The following is a 20,733-nucleotide window of genomic DNA, read 5'->3' on the forward strand; positions in this document are numbered from 1 at the left end:
AAGCATCCCTTCATGAAAGTCATATGTAGCATGATTTAAAATGTAACTGTTCTATAATCCTTTTTCTTACTTTTTTTTAAATCTTGGGAGGCAAAAGAAAGTCATAATGCAGATATAATTCAGTTCTGAAAACTCTAACTGTATCTGTAAGTGTTAACACATTATTGTTGTTTAGTCGCTGAGTCGTGTCCGACCCACTTCGACCTCATGGACTGCAGCCCGCCAGGCTCCTCTGTCCATGGGATTTCCCAGGCAAGAACACTGGAGTGGGTTGTTGCCATTTCTTTCTCCGGGGTACCTTCCCGACCCAGGGATTGAACCCACACCTCCTGCATTGGCTGGTGGATTCTTTACCCCTGCCCCATCAGGGGAGTCAGCATACTGGGCTTCTGTGGCGGCTCAGCTGGTAAAGAATCCACCTGCAAGGCAGGAGACCTCGGTTCAATCCCTGGGTCGGGAAGATCCCCTGGAGAAGGAATTGGCTACCCACTCCAGTATTCTGGCCTGGAGAATTCCATGGACAGAGGAGCCTGGCGGGCTGCAGTCCACGGGATCGCGAAGAGTTAGACACGACTGAGCAACTTTCAACATATTAACCTCCCTCAAAAAGAAAAACAGCCACATACCAGCAGTATCCAGGGAAACATGAAGCCATCAGCATAAGCTTCAGGTCCATGGATGCTGCTGGCGTAGAGTGATTGAAACTAAACTCCATGCACAGATTTAACCCCTTCCTCAAGAAGTGAGTTCGCTTAGCTGACTGGCTCTGTATAAAGACATCTTCACCAGGGCCTGAAATCCAAAAGAAGGCTGGGCTGCTGCTGCACTGAGATGGCACAGGGGTGGTCCATCCCGTCCTCCTCCCCGTCTTCTCCATGCTGAGTTGGGCCCCGTCCTCCAGGTCGCCCAGATGTCCGCATCCACAGCTCAGCAAGGAGCCCCTGAGCATGGCCCACTGGGGAGAGGCCATCCCAGTAACACAGGCACCACCCAAGGCGTCTTTATTCCAGAGCTGTGGCCTGATCCCCCATGGACAAGACTTAAAGACACGTCCCCTTGCCTCTCCAGGACGAGGCCAAGCCATTCAGTTAAAACAAGAAAAAATTCACATAAAAACATCTGGTCAGTGTTTCACTGCCTAGTGAGCTACTCTGGAGTGAAACACCTTGACCCCAAGTCCCAACTCATACCTGCCTGTGGCTGAGAGCTCAGAGCCCGAGAACACGCTTCATACCCTAGAGACACAACGCGCTCATGGACGGTCACGGCCACTGCCGCTTATGGCTGAGGCTCTCTCGGTCACCCAAGTATTGGGACTGTGGGTTCTGATTCCCATGTTCATGGTTCATATAATTAACTGTGTGCCTTTCTGGCTTGACAGTCACCCCACTGAATGCCCCCTCTCAAAAGGACACTGTGTCAGATGAATCAAGTTGGGGTGTTTGCACAGTGGGTTCTCAATTATGATGTGAAACGTGGCTTTGCTTTCCAGGATCATCCAGGCATGTTCCTGCGGCTACCTTTCCAATCCCAGCCTTTTCTCATGAGCTGCTGTCAACCAGGCTCGGGCCACGGGACGCCCTGCTTCCGTTTGCTCTTTTGAGCCTTTCTGGTGTTACATTATCACTAGTGGACCACCCAGGGTTTCATCTTCCAGAGACGAGTGAAACCTCTCTGGCCACTCATGCTCTTGAGTTAATTCATCCCCTTAAATGCTGTGTGAGAGCCTCTCTTTCCCACCAGTTACCATGACGACAGGTCCCAAGTCACCCTCCGTAGTGTGACTTTTAGGGAACTGTTTGGCTCATTCACATTTCTTTGTATCTCCCCTTCCCTCCCCTCACAGGTGAAAAGAAATGAATTTATAAACAGGTACATCTAAATACGATTTCTGTTAGATCCTTGTATATAGAAATGCAATGAATGCTTCATTATATTGGTCCTCTATCTTGCCCATTTACTAACTGCGAGTATTATTTCTCATCATTTGTAGATTCCTTGGGGTTTCCTTTAACTGATGTGAGATGATTACTTCTAACATTTCATCCTTAAGAATAATGTTCTTTGGGTTTGCATAGCTACTCTTTGTCCACGGAAAGAGGATTCCCTTCTATTCCTAGTTTGATAAAAGATTTTAATATTTTAAATTTCCATCTTCTTTGTTAGGGAGTCATACATACTACCTCTTTTCTCATAGAGGTGAACCCTGGGATTTTCTCGTGTGTGTCTAATTTACCAAGGTCTAAAGTTAGTCCTTGACTCTCCTGGGTAACAGTGCAAAATCTTAGGGCATTTTCACTCCTGGGTCCCCATCTCCACTTTAATTTCTCTAGAATTGGGTGCTTTCCCCAAATTAAACATGATAAGAGAATTAGCATTTGGTATAATTTTTGTTTAGATGTATCTACATATGTACCTGTGCATTTGCTCACCAACCCGTCTGGCTCAAACCTTTGTAGAATCTTCAGAATTCTACAGCTCCTTTCGGGAAGGGCGCTCAGTCATCGGCTCTTTCCATTTTTATATGAAAATATCTTGATTCCACTCTGGCTCTTGGAAGAGAGTTCTCCCAGCTCTGGATGTCCGGTTGCATCCCAGCCGCCCTTCCCCTTCCGCTTCATGGACCCTCTTGTTCAGCCCCTTCACTGAGCTGTCCTGGGTCTGCTCCACCTGATGCCCAATTTGGGCCCCTTTTGAGGGGCGGGCCTGCAACCTGCTCCTTTTGTGCCAGCGCTTTTCCACACTGCCACAAAGCACCCTCGTCATAGGATCTCTGAACAGTTGCCAGGAGGGAGGGTCACAGACGTGAGAAGCTGATGGGGGTCGTGGGTCCTCTTGTCCGAGGAGCATGACTGGGGGAGGCCCTAAACCACCTTCACCAGCTGTTCAGAGCAGGATCCACGGACTGAGGCCTCCCCCACCAGCAGGTTAAACTCTGAAAGAGCAGCGATGCTGATGCTGAGTAGAACATGATAGGGTTGCCATCAGAATACATAAAGACTCCGTGAAAAGGCGGCGCGGCTGTTTCCGTGGCAATTGGTGTTTGTCTAGGGAAGCGGTCCCCCAGCCCCGGGTATGGTGTAGCCGACACAGACACGAGCGTTTGGTCCCCACCTGCCTGGGATCAGTGAGGTCGGGTGAGAGGGTCTCTCAGTCACAGGAGTAAGAGCTGCGTCTCTTCTGAGACCAAAGGGGAGGTGGAGAGAGGCCTGCAGGTGCTTCGGAGGCCGAGGGAGCATCCTCGTGTCAGAGGCTGATGGGCTCCCAGTGAGGCAGGGCCTTGAGAAGGGGGGGGTCCCTGAGAAGGGGCAGGGCCAGCCCGGACAGTAGGGATCCCTCGGAGGTCAGAGGTCAGAGGCCATGGGGACACAGGCTGAAGGAGCCAGGCGTGTGGCAGACAGAGGTTTGTCAGACGTGAGCAGAAAGAATGGCCACGTGTGGGTGTCAGAGGCCACAGACTGGAGCAGCAGCCCGCCAGGTGGGCACTGGGTCGTTTGCGTTATGGATACCGACCGCCTGCCCGGAAGATGGTGGCACCACGCCGTCCAGCAGCCAGCGATGGGACGCTACTGCTTGTCTGAGATGTGGTGCCTGGAAGCCCACGTGCAGACGTCTGCACGGTTCCCTGCAGCTGGCTGTGCGGGCTGCACACGGCGCCTCCTCTGCCTTTTGCTTTGTGTCCGAGGCAGGAGGGTAGATGAGGGCAGAGACGTGCACCGGCGCCATGGGGGGCGTCCCGTGGCCCAGACCCTTGTGGGCCTGAGTTGTGCACATCATTTAGCTGGTGGAAAATGCGCTGAAGAAGATGGGTCGCCCCCATTGTGAGGGTGAGGAAATGTAGAGAACTCGTCCAGACTCCCGCGTGCCAGGTGGCGGGGCAGGAATTTGAACATCGAGGCCCCTCTTCCTGGTCCACGAGGTGCCCCTTCAGATCACCTGGTATTGTGCTCGCTCTTCAGCCTGAGTCTCCCCACCGAAACTAGTCTTCTGCCCTAAAATGACAGGCACCCTCGAGGCCTCCCTCTTTGCTCTGGTGGTATCTGTGGATCGGGGCCAGGTGCTTATAAAGAAATTAAATTGCACCCTGAGATGAGCAGGGTTCACTTGATTTTCAGCCCGCTGTCAATTTCAGAGCCCGGCACCGACTTATGATATCAAGAACACCAGTTACAATACAACATCCCCGAGTCGCTTCATCTGTGCCCAGCGCAGAGGCGCTGACATCACACGCTGGTTTTCCTTTTTCCTCCTCCCCTGAGCATTGATTGAAACCCAGCTAAGCCACGCTGGCTTTAGGAACCGAGTCCGGAGTGTGTGGAGGTGTGCGGGTTCAGATCTCCGCGGCGGGGCGGCCGGTCCTGTGTGTGCCCGCGGCCCCATGCAGGTGTGATTGAACCCGAAGGCCCTTTCATGACCGGGGACTTGGCGGAGGGGCCTCGGTCTCATGAAAGCTAAACTCTTCATCCCCACCACTCTTCTCTGTTTCAGAGCAAGAGGAAAACTTTGAGTTTATCATTGTGTCCCTCACTGGCCAGACGTGGCACTTTGAAGCCACCACATATGAGGAACGAGACGCGTGGGTCCAGGCCATTGAGAGCCAAATCCTCGCCAGCTTGCAGTCGTGCGAGAGCAGCAAGAACAAGGTAAGACCCGGAGCAGCCTCCCCCAGGCCCCCACCCCACCCCTAGAAACCGGGAGCCCCTGATCCTGAAAGGGAAACAGACGGGGGCGGGGGCCGGGGTGCATCCTGTGAGGCCGAGGTGGCCCGAAACCTTCACATTTTCCAAGCAGAAAGGGAGGTGATCAAGGAGATAATGCAACATTCTGTCGACGCGTGTCCTGTATCACATATTCGTGTCTTAGCTCAAGCGCATGGCAGAGTACCCTGTTCTAAATCTTTTTCTCTCTCAAAGTCATCCCAAATGTAAAGTAGCGACCTTTGATTGCAGAGGATAGAATCTTTTGGATCCTCGTGGCTTATGTGTCCATATCCGTTTTTGTTGTTTTTAGGCAGAATACCCTCAGGAAAAGAAGTGCTGGTTTAAAAAGAAGCCCTGTTCCATTCTCACAAATGCCACCCGCCCCGCCCCCCCCCCCCCCCCCATTCAAATCCATGTCAAGTTAGGAAACTGTCCCTTGGTACTGTCTTCGATGAAAAGTGCATGCATGTATATGAGTGTGCAGTGAGTTCAGGGAAGATAAAATATCCGTTTTCTAAATTCCGTTGATAAAGCCTGGTATGTATCTGTATTCAATTAGAGTGAATCCTTTTGCGTTTGTTTAGCCAGGAGAAATAGATTTTAACCTGCATTTTCTGGATTACTGCCCCATAATAGTCCTTATACAAAGGTCATTTTTCTTGTTTCCTTTTTCCAATCAGAGTATTCCTTCAAAAATCATTATTTTTGTGCTTGGATATTTTAAACCCCGTCTCTGGGACACTAACATCTTAGAGAGCATTTTTATTTTTTTAGACTGTGAACAGCTAGAAACCAGGAGAAAGAGCATGGCCTCTCAACCTGCAATTTCATTTGTAACTATTTAAAGAAATTTCTGCCAATGATTTATGTTCAGCTTTGTCATTAAGAAGGGAGTCTCTCTTTCAGAAAGATGGAGTATCTATTTTTATTACCCTCTTTAACCAGGGTAAACCAGACCACAGTCATTATTATTATAATGTAATTTGCCTCTCTTTTTAAAAGAAGCTTTATACCCACAGTGGGGAGAGCCGGGGCCTTTCACTTCTGAGCACCTTGGCTTTATTCAAGTCACGGCCGCAGATGTGGCTTCTGAAGCAAACTCAGGATGCTTCCGGGTCTCCTGTTGATGGGGACCAAAGGCACGTGTCACCCACAAAGCTCAGGAATCCGGTTTCAGAACAGGAATTGGCTGAACAGACAAAACGCATCTCCAAATTTTGCATAAAATCACAGTATATCAAGTCGGACTCTGAATCCATGCCCGGTGATCAGACTCAGGAAGGTGGAGGACAGCGTTGGCCTCTTCTGTTTCACAGCCTTGCCAGTCTCCTCCCAGCTCCCTGCTCTGTGGACACGGCCAGCATCACCTTTGGGCCTGATGTAAACACCAGCCTTCAGATGCTGCCCTTTCCCTCTCCCTGGACGTGTGCCCTCTCAGTCGGGCACCACTCCTAGGAGGACTTGCTGGGCACAGACAAAGGCAGACTTGTACCCATTCACCTTGGGCATTTGCTGACCAGGTGTGCAGGTGTACAGCATGGAAATAATATCCACAAGGAACAGCTGGAGGGGAAAAGAATGGGCTGTGAGGTATGCTAGCTGCCCGGGGATAATCAGTTGGTGGCAATCCAAGAGATTACAAAGGTAGACAGAGGCAGTCACACACTCACACACACACACACACACTCATACACACACACACACGCACACACTCATACACACACGCACACGCACACACTCATACACACACACTCATACACTCATACACACACACACACATGCACACACTCATACACACACACACACTCACACACACACACACTCATACACACACACTCATACACACACACGCACACACACACACACACACACTCATACACACACACACGCGCGCGTGCCAACAGAAACTGTACAACACACTTTGAATATTTGGGCATCTAAGCAAAGGGTTTTATTCCCTTTATATTTATTTACGTTTATTCCCATAATACAGAATGATGTATTATGCTACTCTGATGGTAGCAATTATTAAATTGTAGTTTGTGATTAAGTGGTCAGCTATCAATTATTTAACTGCAAACAATTTGACATAATGATGCTTCAATTTATGAATAATTTTTACACAAATATCAAGCTTATTCCAAGTGTCCTCTGGAATTTATTTGGCTTTGACCATTGTATTAAATGTATCCATCATGAGCTTTAAAATCCTTAAAAGGTACATCCTTTTACCGGCCACCTCTATTTTGAAAAATTCATCTTTAGTAAATGATCATGAATTTGTGTAAAGTTGTAGCAGGAAACATATGCCTCACAGCACTCTTGATAGTAGAGGAAAGCTGGGGACAGCCTAAATTCCCATCAAAGAAAGCTTCATAAATAAGCCATCATAAGTGGAATATTATGCAGTCGTTTAAAATGATGCCAGAGTTATTATGACACTTTCTCTAAGAAGTCTTGGTGCCGAAAGACTGAAAATCAGTAACATAGGTAATAACTACCTTCCAAAATCAAATTCTAAAATGTAAAAAATAAAACTTCTGGATATTCATCACATCAATAAATAAGTGAATTAAAATGATGCCAGAGGTTACCGTGATGCCATTGAGAGATGATGCTATGGCATTAGACAGATTCCAAAGTAACATATACTGTGCTAGCTTTTTTTTTTAAAGCACTTCTATCTCTATACATGTGCTTTTTTCAAAAAAGAGCCTAGAAGAATAGATATCAAAATATTAATAAAACCTAACGGTGATAGTTTATCATTTTGTGTTGTTCTTTTCCCCTCTGTACTTTGTGACTTTCTCAGAAAAGACGATGAAGGTTTGTGTTGAAGCCTAAGTGCCCCCAGCCACCCGCACAGTCCCCTCCCCCCCCCACCCCCTCCCCCCACTGCACGGTGGCCTTGCTGCTGTGACAACTGGCCGAACCGGAAATGGGAAGTGAGTCCCCGAGGCGCAGAGTGTGAAGGGGGCGTGGTCTCCTGACGAGGAACCACCAGGCGTGTCTTGGGCACCGAGTCTGTCATCCGTGGCGTCTCACCAGGTGCTCCTGATGGGCGTTTCAGCAGCTGGGCTCCATCCCAGAGACACCTAGTGTGCTGGGCTCTGCTTCTCCGTTGTGCCCGACTCTTTGCAGCCCCGTGGACTGTAGCCCGCCAGGCTCCTCGGTCCGTGGATCTCCCAGGCAGGAATCCTGCAGTGGGTTGCCACTTCCTCCTCCAGGGGATCTTCCCGACCCAGGGACCGAAATCCCACATCTCTTGCATCTCCTGCGTTGGCGAGCAGGTTCTTTCCCACTAGCACCACCTGGGAAGCCCAAAGACATCTAGAGAGGAGACCCGTTTTGGAGCCTGACCTCGTGTTGTGTTTGCTCACGATCCACCGCTGATTCCCGGGTGTTATTTAGCAGTCATGGACACTTACGTCAGGGGTCTCACGTCTTCCGTTTATACATCTCCCTCTGTGCCCAGTCCCGGCTGACCAGCCAGAGTGAGGCCATGGCCTTGCAGTCGATACGGAACATCCGCGGGAACTCCCACTGCGTGGACTGCGAGACCCAGAGTGAGTATGCGCAAGGGCAGGGGGCTTCGCCCTGGACAGAGGGAGGCGGGCTGGGCGGACGCAGCCCCTGCAGACGCTCGTCTGTCATCTGCTATGGAAGGTGTATTGCATGAATTAATGGCACGGAAGGCCTTGACATGCTTTTGTTTGGACTTTAACGCAGTGGCCTTAGCACAGAAGCCTCTCTGATGGCACCATAAGTATTTCTGTCGCTCTCTCTTTTTTTTTAATTAGATGAAGTATAGTTGATTTACAGTGTTGTGTTAATTTCTGCCATATAGCAAAGTGACTCAGTTGTCCCTATGCGTATGCTTCTTTGTATTCATTTCCATTCTGGCTTCTCACGAGGCCTGCTTATGCCTCTTGGCAACCCCATGAGCCACAATCACACCACGAGTGCTGGGGTTCGGTCAGCTGCCCAGATGCTGCGCCGTGTCCAGCACCCAGGGGACACGCTGTGCAGACTTGGTGCAGAAGGTGGGCCGGGCTGCAGCAGGCGGGGAGGGAGTTGCTGGGAGCCAGGGCGGCGGCAGGACGCACGGCTGAGCAGCTCTGGTTTGTTCAGGGAGAGGGCAGCTGCTGCTCAGGTAGGATTTGGGTGACTTTACAGGAAGAACTCAGGACTGTCACACATCAAAGAGAAGGGGAGAGCCCGCCTGGGAGAGAGCCCACCCCAGCCGGCGGGGCAGCTAAGAGCAGGACGGTGAGGCCAAGTCTGTGGCCTCCAGGAGACAGAAGAGGTCTCTTCTGCACGTTCCTGGAGGGACTTTTCTAAAGCGTCTTCTTTTGTTTGAATTTTTAACTTTTACTTTCAAGCCGCGTCATGCCATGAAGTTAGAGAGAAGTCATGACACGAAGTGTGTTTTTGTCAGAGGTCTTTAAAAGCACAAACTCTGATTACTCTCAGAACCTCCATTAGGAGACATGTCCTTGACGGTTTCCACCACCATCTGGAAGACCCCTTTAAAGGGAATATTTCATGGCTCACGGGCTTCACGGTGTGTGGCCAATTGGAGGGCGAGAGAGTTTTCTGGGAGTGGGCCAGGCGGGCGAGTGCCCAGGCTGGGGACGGGGGGTGGGAAGGAGAGACTGGTTCAGGGGAGGCTCTGGGGCCAGTTGGTTTAGAGTGAGGCCACATTTGACAAGTGTAGAGAGAAAAGCGATCCTAAGCTTGCACTTCTTAAACACGTTCTGTCTCAGGCAATCCTGAGAGATATCAGGATTGATATCTCTCAATGATATCAAGATACCACTTCTTAAACACGTTCTCTCTCAGTGCCAATCCTGCCAGGCACTGTCTCTTAATTCTTGTGACTGTAATAGTTGGTGCTATAGTGGGTCCCACTCCCAAAGGGACAGGAACAATCCGAAGAGTCGAGTTAGACATCCCAGGTCACCAAAGAGCTGGTCACGGAGCAGGATTTAATCTAAGCTCTTAGGTCAACCTGCTTTGTTTTCTCAGAAGACAAGGGGAAGGCTGAGGGACTGAGGTCAGGGGCATGAGCAATGACACAGTGGCAAAGCCGTTTGGTTTTTTATGTGTTATCATTATTGTTATTTTTGCAGGCATTTGCTTCTTTTCCCCCACCAAGACCATCTCTGAAGTCACAGACCCCTCTTCTCTTGTGTCCCCGCCCTGCCCCGCCACCACATGGTCCCCACCCCCTTCCTGCCTTGCTATGTTGAATATTAAATAAATAGCTGGCTGATTTCTGTTGAATTAACATAAAGTCCCTCCCAGTCATTTGCCGTTTATAGAATGATTCCAGATAAATATGATGTCAGTTACCTGGTTTTTTTTTTTGGTGACTTTTCAAGTCTACCTGGAGTAAGGTATTGATTATTCCTGGATGATTTAAGCCTTATTTGCTTCTGTCAGTGGTGAAAGCCATTGACCGTCAAGGTCAGCCCCATCTTTGGGAATCAGCTGGTGATTCTAGCACGAGGCTGGCCCTGGGCCTGGGTCCTCAGCTGGTGATTCTAGCACGAGGCCGGCCCTGGGCCTGAGTCCTCAGTCTCCTGACCAGTCCCGCCGGTTCCACACCAGGCGCCCCAGGGCTGTTCCCTGGACTCATGTGATGTTCATGGTGCCGTGTTGCAGCCCAAAGCCTGTTCCGATTTGTTCTGTGAGTCAGGGTTGACGGTGCTGAGCAGGAACCTAACCAACTTGCCAGCAGTGAAGGATGGAGAAATGGGAACTGCTTGGTTGGTTGCCCCTCAATAAGATCACTGAGAGTCAGACGTTCTCATTGTGGTGAGCCTCTCTTTCATCTTTGAAGGTTGCAAGCACACCCACCATGCCACTAAGAACGTTGATGTGCCCCGGGTGCAAGAGATTACCGGGGACACTGTAGCTTTGGGAATGACCAGCTGTCCCTCTCTTTCCTTCTCTTTCCCTGCGTCAGCAGCCATCCACAAGAGACACCAAGCCATGCCTCATTCCATTTCCCTGTGTGTCTGCTTGCTCAAGGGGTTTGCCCACTGTGTGTGTTAGTCATTCAGTCACGACTAACTCTCTGCGACCCCTGGACTGTAGCCCATGAAGCTCCTCTGTCCGTGGGATTTCCCAGACAAAAATATTGGAGCAGGTTGCCGTTCCCTTCTCCAGGGGATCTTCCCGACCCAGGGGCCGAACCTGGGTCTTCTGCCTTGTAGGCAGATTCTTTGCTGCCTGAGCCACCAGGGAAGTCTGCGGAAGTACCCAAACGTGCGTTTTTTTCTCTCCAAACCCATGCTTTCAGTTGTTTATTGTGTGGGAAATTCTAAGGCCTTGGCCAAAGCCTTAGATGTTTGAAAGTTGCTGCCATCACGTCAGACCTTCTGAGACGCCTAAGACAGTTCCAAGTGGTGTCCAAGGGAGCATGTTTAAGGCCCTGACTCCGAGGAGGGACTGCTGGAGTGGGAAGTCTGGCTAGCCGTTTTGCTCTTGAGATCCAAGGGCCTTGGGAGTGAGTGATTGCGGTCCGGTTGCATCTGGCGTCCCCTTCCTCCGCCCGCAGATCCCAACTGGGCCAGTCTGAACTTGGGAGCCCTCATGTGTATCGAGTGCTCAGGGATCCACCGGAACCTCGGCACCCACCTCTCTCGAGTCCGGTCTCTGGACCTCGACGACTGGCCTATTGAGCTCATCAAGGTGATGTCGTCTATCGGGAACGAGCTGGCCAACAGCGTCTGGGAGGAGAGCACCCAGGGGCGGACGAAGCCCTCGCTGGACTCCACAAGGTAGGGGTGCGGGAAGGCGGGTGCTCACGCGGCCTTCTGCTCAACAAAACCGGGAGTGACCTTAGCGACAGCCACCTCGAGAACTGCCCCGGGCACCCGTGGGAAGGCTGATAACCCAGCCAAAATGTCTGTGTTTAAAATTGGTCTTCCACAGACGTGGATAATTCAAACTCCTTAATTTTTCATGTTTGTTTTTACACTTTGGGGATTCCTCTCCCTCTCTTAGAGACGTATTAAGCTTCTAACCTGATGAATATATCACTTTAATTAATACATTTCTAATAGGCATAAGCTGTGCTGTTAACACTAATTGGAATTTGGGATTCTTTTGATTTTGTTATTCTTATGTCTTTGATAAGCATCTATTCCATTGGCTCCACTCCCCTCTGACCTCCCACTAAGTGAGTTGATAGTAACCAAACATATTTTATTTTCTAAACTGGATTCCTAACACATTTAATCAACCAAGTTTGGCGTACGTAACGTGTGGTGGCTGCTCATTAGTGTTAATTGTTACCCAGTGTAAAAAACGCATTTATTTTGAGCCCATTCTGTCTCTCATTTTTCATTTACAGCAATTATAAGCCGTTTTTGAGTACACATGCATATTTAATGTACCTAAGAGGTGATAAAATGGCTCGTCTTCTGAGAAAGCCTCTTTCACGGAGGCAGGGTGGACCATCCCGTCTCTGAGGCTGTTCTGAGTAGGCACGTTGTGGCGTCTGAAGCAGAGGCGTGGTGGGTGGGTGCAGCCTTCACGCCTCAGGTGTGTGCACGGTGGAGGGGGAGGCTGGGTCTCCCAGTGCCAGTGCTGATGTGTTTTGCCAGTGATCAGACAAGGAAACCTGGGTGTCCATCTATGGGTGGGCCCCACGCGAGGGGTTAGAAGTCGGTTTCTGTCAATAAGCAGTAATGGTGTGGCAGGTTGGTGGGCTTCATCAACACTGAAAAATGAATTTGGGGTGCCCCCTTCGGTTCACTTGCGAGAATGAAGCTGGTGTCATTAACTCTACTCTCCGTATTAGATGCTCTGTGGAAAGGGGGTGGGGGACTGAAAGGTGCATGGCGTCTCTCTGCTTAAAACCTCTCAGCTCGGCGCTACGAGCTCTTACAGAAGTTACGTCGTGTAATATGCCATGTGCGCGACGGTCCTACAAACTGAAGACATGATACACTTCGACAGTTTTTAAATTTTGATATAACGCTAATATGGAAATCTGCTGGCTCATCCACTAGGGCCATTCTTCAAAGATTAGTTCATGTTTTAATATGTATTTTTTCATACATGTAGTTTCCCTAGAGGGTAGTTAAATCTGAAAAAGAAAAATGATCGAAAATTGGATTGAGCTTAATGTGTGAATGCAGAAAACACTGAAGTAAGCTGGGAAAAGATTAGTTTCATACATCACTGTTTGTATGTGAAAGGAGCATATACACTACTTTTAATACCATGAATTAGAAGAGTTTGTTTTTCCATCTGTCGTAACTAGAAACTGTTTAGAATGATTAGAAACAGAGATGTAGATTACGTGTTTAACTGGGAAATATTTTGTAATAGTTTCATCTTCATAAGTGAAGACTGTGTGTAAGAGTATTTTGTTACTCTGTCTTGAGAGTTGTAATTAAGTTCCTGAGTGCATGACTTCCCCTTCTGTGCAGGATTATATATATTGTATCTTTACAGTTTACAGACATTGAGTCTTCCTTTCTCACAGGTGGGGTCGTTGTCATGAACTTCCTATGGTGAGGATGGTATGCTTATGTGGTCTTGCCCAGCATAACTTTGGACTTTCTAAATTCTGTTCAACTCTTAAGAAGATAAAACATGTCTGAGAATTGACTGTGCCTTTGGTCATTCTCCCAGGGAGTTGTAGTTTTAATTAAACTCAGCAAATATTCATCGAGTGCCTCCTCATGGAACAGAAGTGGTCGCCAGATGATGACCTTAGGTCTGCAGTGATGGGTGTGTGTGTTCAGAGCTGGCCAAGGATGCCAGGACGTGGCATTCAGAGACGGGAGGGGTCTGTGGTCTCAGGGAAGTTCAGCAGAAATGTCTTCTGAGCTGGGCTTGGAACCATGGGGTGGTTCTCCTGGCCTAGGGGTATGGGGAGCGTGTGGTGGAGGCTTAGGCGAAGACAGGAAGGCAAAAGGAAGCCTGGGGGACCCTGGGGAGGTGGAGCCGTGGGTACAATTGGGAAGGGCAAGGCCATGATGGAGCAAAGACCTCGTGAGTCAGGGGCAGTGCTTTAAGAGTGATTCTGGGGGTGGGTGGGCTTCCCTGGTGGCTCAGCTGGTAAAGAATCCACCTGCAAGGCAGGACACCTGGGTTCAATCCCTATTTTGGGAAGATTCCCCTGGAGAAGGGAACGGCTACCCATTCCAGTATTCTGGCCTGGAGAATTCCATGGACTGTATAGTCCATGGGGTCGCAGAGTCGGACATTACTGAGCAGGTTTCACTGTCACTGGAGGTGGGCAGAGGGTGGGCTGTTGGGGCTATTTAAGTGTTCATGGCTGTCCTCCCTGTTCCCGGGAGGACCAGAGGCAGCCAGCAGCATCATAGGAAGAAACGGAGACAGGCGAGGAGACCAGTCTGAAGGCGGTGGTCCTGGTAGAACAGAAGGAGAGCCTCAGATACTCAGAAACAACTCAACATAATTGCATCGTGAAAACCCAGACCCCCACCTCCTCCACTGCCTCCTGCGGTTTCTTCAAACGAAAGAAACACTAAAAAGTTTGCCCTGGAATGTCCACGTGGAATTCCACCTACAATGTGAGAAATGATGCCTGGCCTGGTCCCTGCCTCCCCAAGACCAGGAGAGATATGCCCCCCACCCACCCCATCTTGCTGTCTCCGCAGAAGCAGTGCCCGCTAGCGCAAACAGCTGGAGGGCTTGTTAATGTGGCCCTAAGGTAATACTAAAAAGAAATATTTTAATAAATTTTTATCTCCATCTGAGGAAAAGCCAAGTGCAATATATCCAGTCTAATTCTTTGAAAAGGGGCCCAGCTGTTTTCCCGAGAAGCTCCGTCCATTCTGTCTTGTTCAGAAGATTCATTCTGACAGTGGCATATAATTAGAAATGTGCTGTCCCTCCGCCAGCACGCACGCATGCACGCACGCACGCACACACACACACACACACACACACACACTCAGGAGCATGGGGGAGTAGAACACAGCAGATCCTTCAAACACACACACACACACAGGCTCAGGACCGTGGGGAAGTAGAATCTGGCAGATCCTTACACACACACACACTCAGGACCATGGGGAAGCAGACCCTGGCAGATACTTCTCAAAAAAAAAAACCTGAAACCACCTTGCACAGTGTCACCCAGACGTGCGGGTGACACAGGACACAGGGAAGCAGGGTCCTCTGGCCAGCCGTCTGTCCTCTGCACCCTGATTAGGGCAGCTTCGGACGGCTCATAATTGGTTCCAGCGATTCTCAGCTGCCCCAAGAACTGCCGTTCAAACTTGAACAGCACAGAGATCAATCGAAGCTGACGGCGGCAAAGCCGTATTGACTTCCCATTCCTAAACCAGGGGATCATTAGTCAAGAAAAGCATCTTTTAATTATTCCCAGGAAGAAAAAAAAAAATCTTTTTTTGGATGGATTCTGCAACAACTGCCATTTTTTTCCCCCGGTGCATTCGATATTAAATTTATCGTCGTGGGAGGGGAGAGGGGGCCCTTCATCCCGCTCTGTGATGGAGGTTTAATTTGGAGAAAGGAGCCAGTTAGAGATCGATGTGGTAACAATTAACTACATCTGGGGTGGAATCAGAATTCCCCTCTAATTGCTATTGATACCATTTAAGCACACACTTAAAATATTGATTGTGAATGGGGCTGCAGAGGTAGAGGCGAGGTGGGAACAGAGAGAAGCAGTGTTAGGGGCTTACAGGAGGGCGGCCTGCTGTCTGCAGGCTGGTCAGCACCTGAGTGTGTGGTTGCCCCTGACAGTACATTGTCATGTGGACGCCTGCGGAGCCTGGAGCAACCAGGCAGGGCTCCAGTCCCCGTGTCAGGACACGATTCGGAGGTAAAGACATTAAAACAGTCATGTGCGTCTTTCTGGAGTGAATGAGTGAGACAGAAAACTGCCTAGCTTGGAATACACATGTCAGGGCATCTTGCAGCCTCGGAGCCTTGGAACCCCTTGTGTGTCTGTGAGCAAAATGCCCAGCACACGATGAAGCCGTCTCCACAAGCCTCTGTGTGCACCCTGTCACGCTCAGCCCCATGCTGGTGTTCTCGGGGGCCGGTCTGCATCACTTAAGGCAGATCCTTCTTCTTGATCCCATCCCCCTTGCACTTAGAAGCTTTTTCGATTGACTTGCAGGGAAAAGAATGTCCTACCAGGACCGATCAGAGCCCTCCGCAGCCGCATTCCTCTTGGCAGCAGCTGAACTCTGCTGGGCTGAGCGGCTCTCTCTTCATCTCCCATCTTTGTATCTCCAGGTGGCGGGCTTTGGCCAAAGCCCGGGAGGGTGTGCAGGGACCAGTTGCTATTTGCATTTCACGGCAGGTAGCCTGTTTACAAGGCGCTTTGGGGGCCTGCCGATTTGGTCTAGGAAATCAAAGGAACCTGGAAGTGGAGAGCTTGCATTTTCAATTCCATGAAAGAGCCCTTGGGAAAAGCTCTGAGCCCAACTGAAATCATCCGCCATCTCTTTGATCCCACTCGGAAGGGACCCCAGCTTGCAGATGGGTGTGCGTTCCCTTCCCTCTCCAAGCATCCTTTCTCTGAGTTCCATCATTTGTCAGTTCACCTGCGCCCCTAGCCGCCCCTCTTGTCTTTAACCTCTAAAACCCTGTCAGTCCGAGAGGAGGACGTGGGGCTGGACGTCAGGAATCTGCGTGGGAGAGACTGACGGGCCGCACACTCGCGGGCCGAGCGGGTCCGTCCACCCCGGTGATCCGAGTTCCGTGTCCTTTTGATTTCCGAACGCCACTTTCATCTTATTTATGCACATGGAGATATTGATAAAGGGGAAATGTATCCAAACTGAAAATAATTGGATCCCCACCGCTCCCTCCGAGATATTAAAAGCAGCCCCACTTGGCCACGTCTCTGTCTCGTTAGGTTTGATCGTTAAGATCACAATATCGTAATCTCGGGCTCAAATTTCTGGCATAAAGATGCACTGATCCAAATGCAGCCTCGGGGAGCGTGTGGACCCACGCGGCCCCAGGATTGTCTCATCTTATTATTTTTCCACAGCTCTTGGCCCCGCTGAGGTCGCTGTTTTTTCTCTTTTGAGTGCTCCTCTATGCTTGACACCTTTTCCTATTTTCTTTCCTTAAAAAAAAAAAAGGAAAAAGAAAATGGGCAGGGGGAAAAACATGGGGGGGGGGATAAAAAAAGGACTTTGCCGTGATGACCAGAACCCATCTGCAGTTGGGTGACATCTGCTCCCCACATGTCACTTCCCTCATTAACAAGCAATTGAATTAATTAAATGCTACTCAGAACACGCATAACAAGCTACCGGCAGTGTCCAAATTAGCACTGATAATCAAGGATGATTTCCTTTATTATCCTGCTAAGTGGTGTGCAGACTCTGATCTCCCTGTCTGCCCTCATCTATTTACATACCCCCAGCCTCTGCCTTTGGAAGCGGAGGTTATCTTACCTAGTTAATTTGCCACGATCACCGGGCATGGCGGATTGATGCCCTGCCTCTGCCGCCAGAGCTGCCGCGTGCGGGGGTGGGGGGAGGGCACCCTCTCCCCCCTCCCCGCCTGCCCTCCCCCCAGCCCAGCCTTTGTATCTCAAGCTCACTGATAAATTAAAGGCCACCCCTGTGGTCTCTCAAGTGAGTAATAGAGGCAGAAATTTCATTTTGCAACTGGCTGATTTAATGATCCAAAGGGTAATTAATGGCCTGATTATCTTAATGTTAAATATGTCCGGCAGCAATTACTGTGACCTCCCGCTTGTCAAGGTCCGGGCTGTGCTCTTCTTTCAATTAAGTTCTCTGGGGCTTAATGGTATGAATAAACTCCTCTGATTCTGTCATCCCAGACGGACGCAGAGGGTTCAGAGAGCTGGGGGCTCCTCGGGAGTTTTAATCAGCCCCGTCTTCGACTCTGGCGATCAGAGTTAACAATTATCCCAAGGACAGCCTCACTTCTCTTCTTCCCCATGCAGGACCAACCCCCCACCCCTCCCCACCCTACCCCACCCGCCCTTTCGTGTTGTTGTTTTATTTTATTTATTTTCTCTTATGTGTTTCCGCGCTCGGAGGGAAGAATTCTGTTTGCAGAGGGAGCCACTGTGCTCCGGCAGGCTCGTCTCTTCCAATATAAATTATCATGTGAGCGCTGTGGTTTTTCTGTTTGACAGGCTTAATTAATTGGCAGGAGCCCCCGAAAATGACAGTGCCACTAATTGCAACTCCGGGTGCATTTCTGTCATCCCGGCGTGCCTGTCAGCGGGCATGCCCTGGCCCCAGACTCCGGAGCGGGGGGCCCGCCCTCCCAGCCTCAGGTCCAGGCGGGGACAGCATCCTGAGCATGTGGGGACAACTGGCCGGCTTCGAGGAGCCTTGGGTTTGCAGGCACGCCATACCCCGCACAGGAGTGACAGTTACTGCCTATGAAGTTTACACATCCGTGGCTCTGCAAACCCAGCAGCTGCTCGGGGGACCTAGTCTTTGACTTCAGATATTTTAGTGACTTCTCGGAGCAGGGCAGCTTGGAATCAGACCCCAGAGCTGTAACTCAGAGACTCTCCTTGACTGGACGGTCCTCATTAGCACATTGCTAAATAAGCTAGGGTTTCCCTGAGCTCTGCACCCAGATCAGAAATATTCCACTATAAGTATTAAGCTTTCAGGGAAGTGTACAAGTGAGAAGTGCATTAACACTGCCTCAAAAATAATACCTGAAGATTACAGTTGACAACAGACAGAGACGTTCCTCCGGTAAACTGTAGGCAGGGAGTGTGGAGGGAATCCACGCATTGGCAGCACGCTCTGATTAAGCTCTCTGGATAGACCGGCCCTAATTATAAGAAAGGCGGATCTAACAAGGTTCTCCATTAGGTTAAGTAAAGTGCGAGCCACGTCTTGCAGCATGACTCTACCGTCATCTGCCTTTGAAGCAGGCGGTCGAAACAGTGCTGTTGGTTTATCTCGTCTGCCTGCCGCACGCGAACCCGTCTTTTATTTGATCCTGCGGGAACCAAATGTGGGGGAGCCAGCTTTGCCGTCTTGGGTTGAAAATCACTCCCTTTGCTTTCTGAAATGTAGCCATGGAGACAATCAAGGAATTTCTTCCTGTTTAAGGGTTGTTACTGTCACTGGTAAAGCTGAAAATGCAGTCATCTTCTCACATCCGTTTCTGTAGGGGCCCTGACCACTTCCGAGCCCGCGTCCGTTTGTGATTGTAGATGGAGCAATGTGATGTGCAGATGAACCATTAGGCTTGAGTTACGTATCATGAGAGACATTCTAAGCGGATGCCTAGAAATAGTCTAAAACAACTGCCTGTGTTTTGATTCCTCCACAGCAGAGAATTTTCCAGAGGGTCTTTCCTCTCAGTGATGTTTGGATCATTTTGCAGCAGAAACTTTCTTTCTTCTGAGCGAGGTTCTGCTTTCTTCTTCCTCATAATGAGGAAGAGGCCGAAGCAAATAAACCTGGCCCAGAGCTCACAGTGTGCGTTGCTAAGTCGCTTCAGACCCATCTGACTCTTTGTGACCCCATGGACCATAGTCCACCAGGCTCCTCTGTCCATGGGATTCTCCAGGAAAGAATACTGGAGTGGGTTGCCTTGCCCTCCTCCAGGGCATCTTCCCAGCCCTGTGTCTCTTGTGTCCCCTGCATTCACAGGCGGGTTCTTTACCACCAGCGCCACCTGGGAGGCCCAGCTCACAGGGGATGGGGCACTTTTTCTGAGCACAGGCCATCCTGCACATTGGATGACCCCCCCCCCTTTCCCAGGTGGAGAGACTGTGAAGTTAGGGTCCTGGAGCCATTTATCTCAGGTCACCCAAGCCTCAGGGACAGGTCATTTGAACTCAGGACCTGGCTTCTGACGCCCGCCCTGGTCCTCCAGCTGCTCCTGTGCTTTTCATGCTCAGCATCACGTGGCCACATCCACCGGCCCGTTGTGGCGTCCAGAGGTCCCACTGTGTTTGCACGTACCCATTCCCTCTCCCCCGCTCAGCCCCAGCTCATGCTCCTACCAGTCTGTGTCTGCCTTTAGATATTATTACTGTAAATTTATTATGTATAATAATGTAACTGTAATATTTTTCCACTTATAACACCTCGTAGCCTCATTCATGGTAACTTGAGGATAGTAAAGCATCATTCATTTTAGTTTGCATTCCTATGGCAGACCTGATTGTTTTAAGTTACTCAGTCATGATTCTGAAGTTTTAATTTTCTGATGTCAGTGCTAATCCTGAGAGCTTCTGTGGAAAACAGTGCTGAATGAAAAATTTGTTTAAAAGAGTGCTGATGCCTAAACAGATGCGTGAACCAATGTAGTCAAAGGGTTCAGATTCTCCCATAATCACGTCCTTCTCCTGCCTGAACCCCTGACCCAACAGTGTCTGTTGAAAACATTCAGCTTATTTTCCCAAAAGCCTCACAACCATAGTTTTTGTTATCTGCATGATGAAATGTGGAACTGGACCAGAGGATAGTTCTGGTTCCACAGACAGCATCAGCTATGATTGTGATTTTTTTAAAAACCAAGCATTTTCTCATTTTTAAGATGAAACTAGTCATTAATCCACCCACGTAATCATGCGATTTAATGCTAAAAGCAAATCATATTTAGGAAGTTTCCTGGGCTCTTTTGTCTGGAAATCCCAGTCAGCTTTGTGCCTGGGTCCTGCGTGCTGCTGGGGAGAGAGGCAGGTGACCCTTGCCCGCTCAGGTGCTGGGGAGGGTCTGCTGATGTAAAGGGTGTGGTCCGTGTTGATTTTGCTTTGTATCTGCAGAGTGGTTTATTGCAGCGTCAGCAGAGTGCATTCCTGGGTCCCATTCCAAACGTGTCCCTGTGGCGGGGCCCAGTGATAAGTTTTAGCTCTCTAGGTGATTCCTGTGCACATTAAAATTTGAGAACACTGGTCTCCACCAGGCAGTATAAACAAATGCCCACAGCCTGTGTGGGGTCTCTCTCCCAGCCTTAGCCCAAGACCCTGGACTTTATTCCTCATTTCTGAAGACCCAGGTTATCAGTCTTCTTTCTTTACCAGACTCTAATTGGGCCTGGC

General features: G+C 49.7%; 1 protein-coding gene across 2 annotated transcripts in view; it reads left to right on the forward strand.

The window, feature by feature from the left end:
- Positions 1 to 20,733, forward strand: part of AGAP1 (ArfGAP with GTPase domain, ankyrin repeat and PH domain 1) — a 568,353-nt gene that overhangs the window by 498,741 nt on the left and 48,879 nt on the right. For both annotated transcript variants that reach the window (XM_052638291.1, XM_052638292.1), the window contains 3 exons: positions 4,489 to 4,643; positions 8,176 to 8,266; positions 11,266 to 11,488. In XM_052638291.1, coding sequence (XP_052494251.1) covers positions 4,489 to 4,643; positions 8,176 to 8,266; positions 11,266 to 11,488 — 469 coding nt within the window. The remainder of the gene's footprint in view (positions 1 to 4,488; positions 4,644 to 8,175; positions 8,267 to 11,265; positions 11,489 to 20,733) is intronic.

Source organism: Budorcas taxicolor, chromosome 3, assembly GCF_023091745.1.
Source record: "Budorcas taxicolor isolate Tak-1 chromosome 3, Takin1.1, whole genome shotgun sequence".
NCBI lineage: Eukaryota > Metazoa > Chordata > Mammalia > Artiodactyla > Bovidae > Budorcas > Budorcas taxicolor.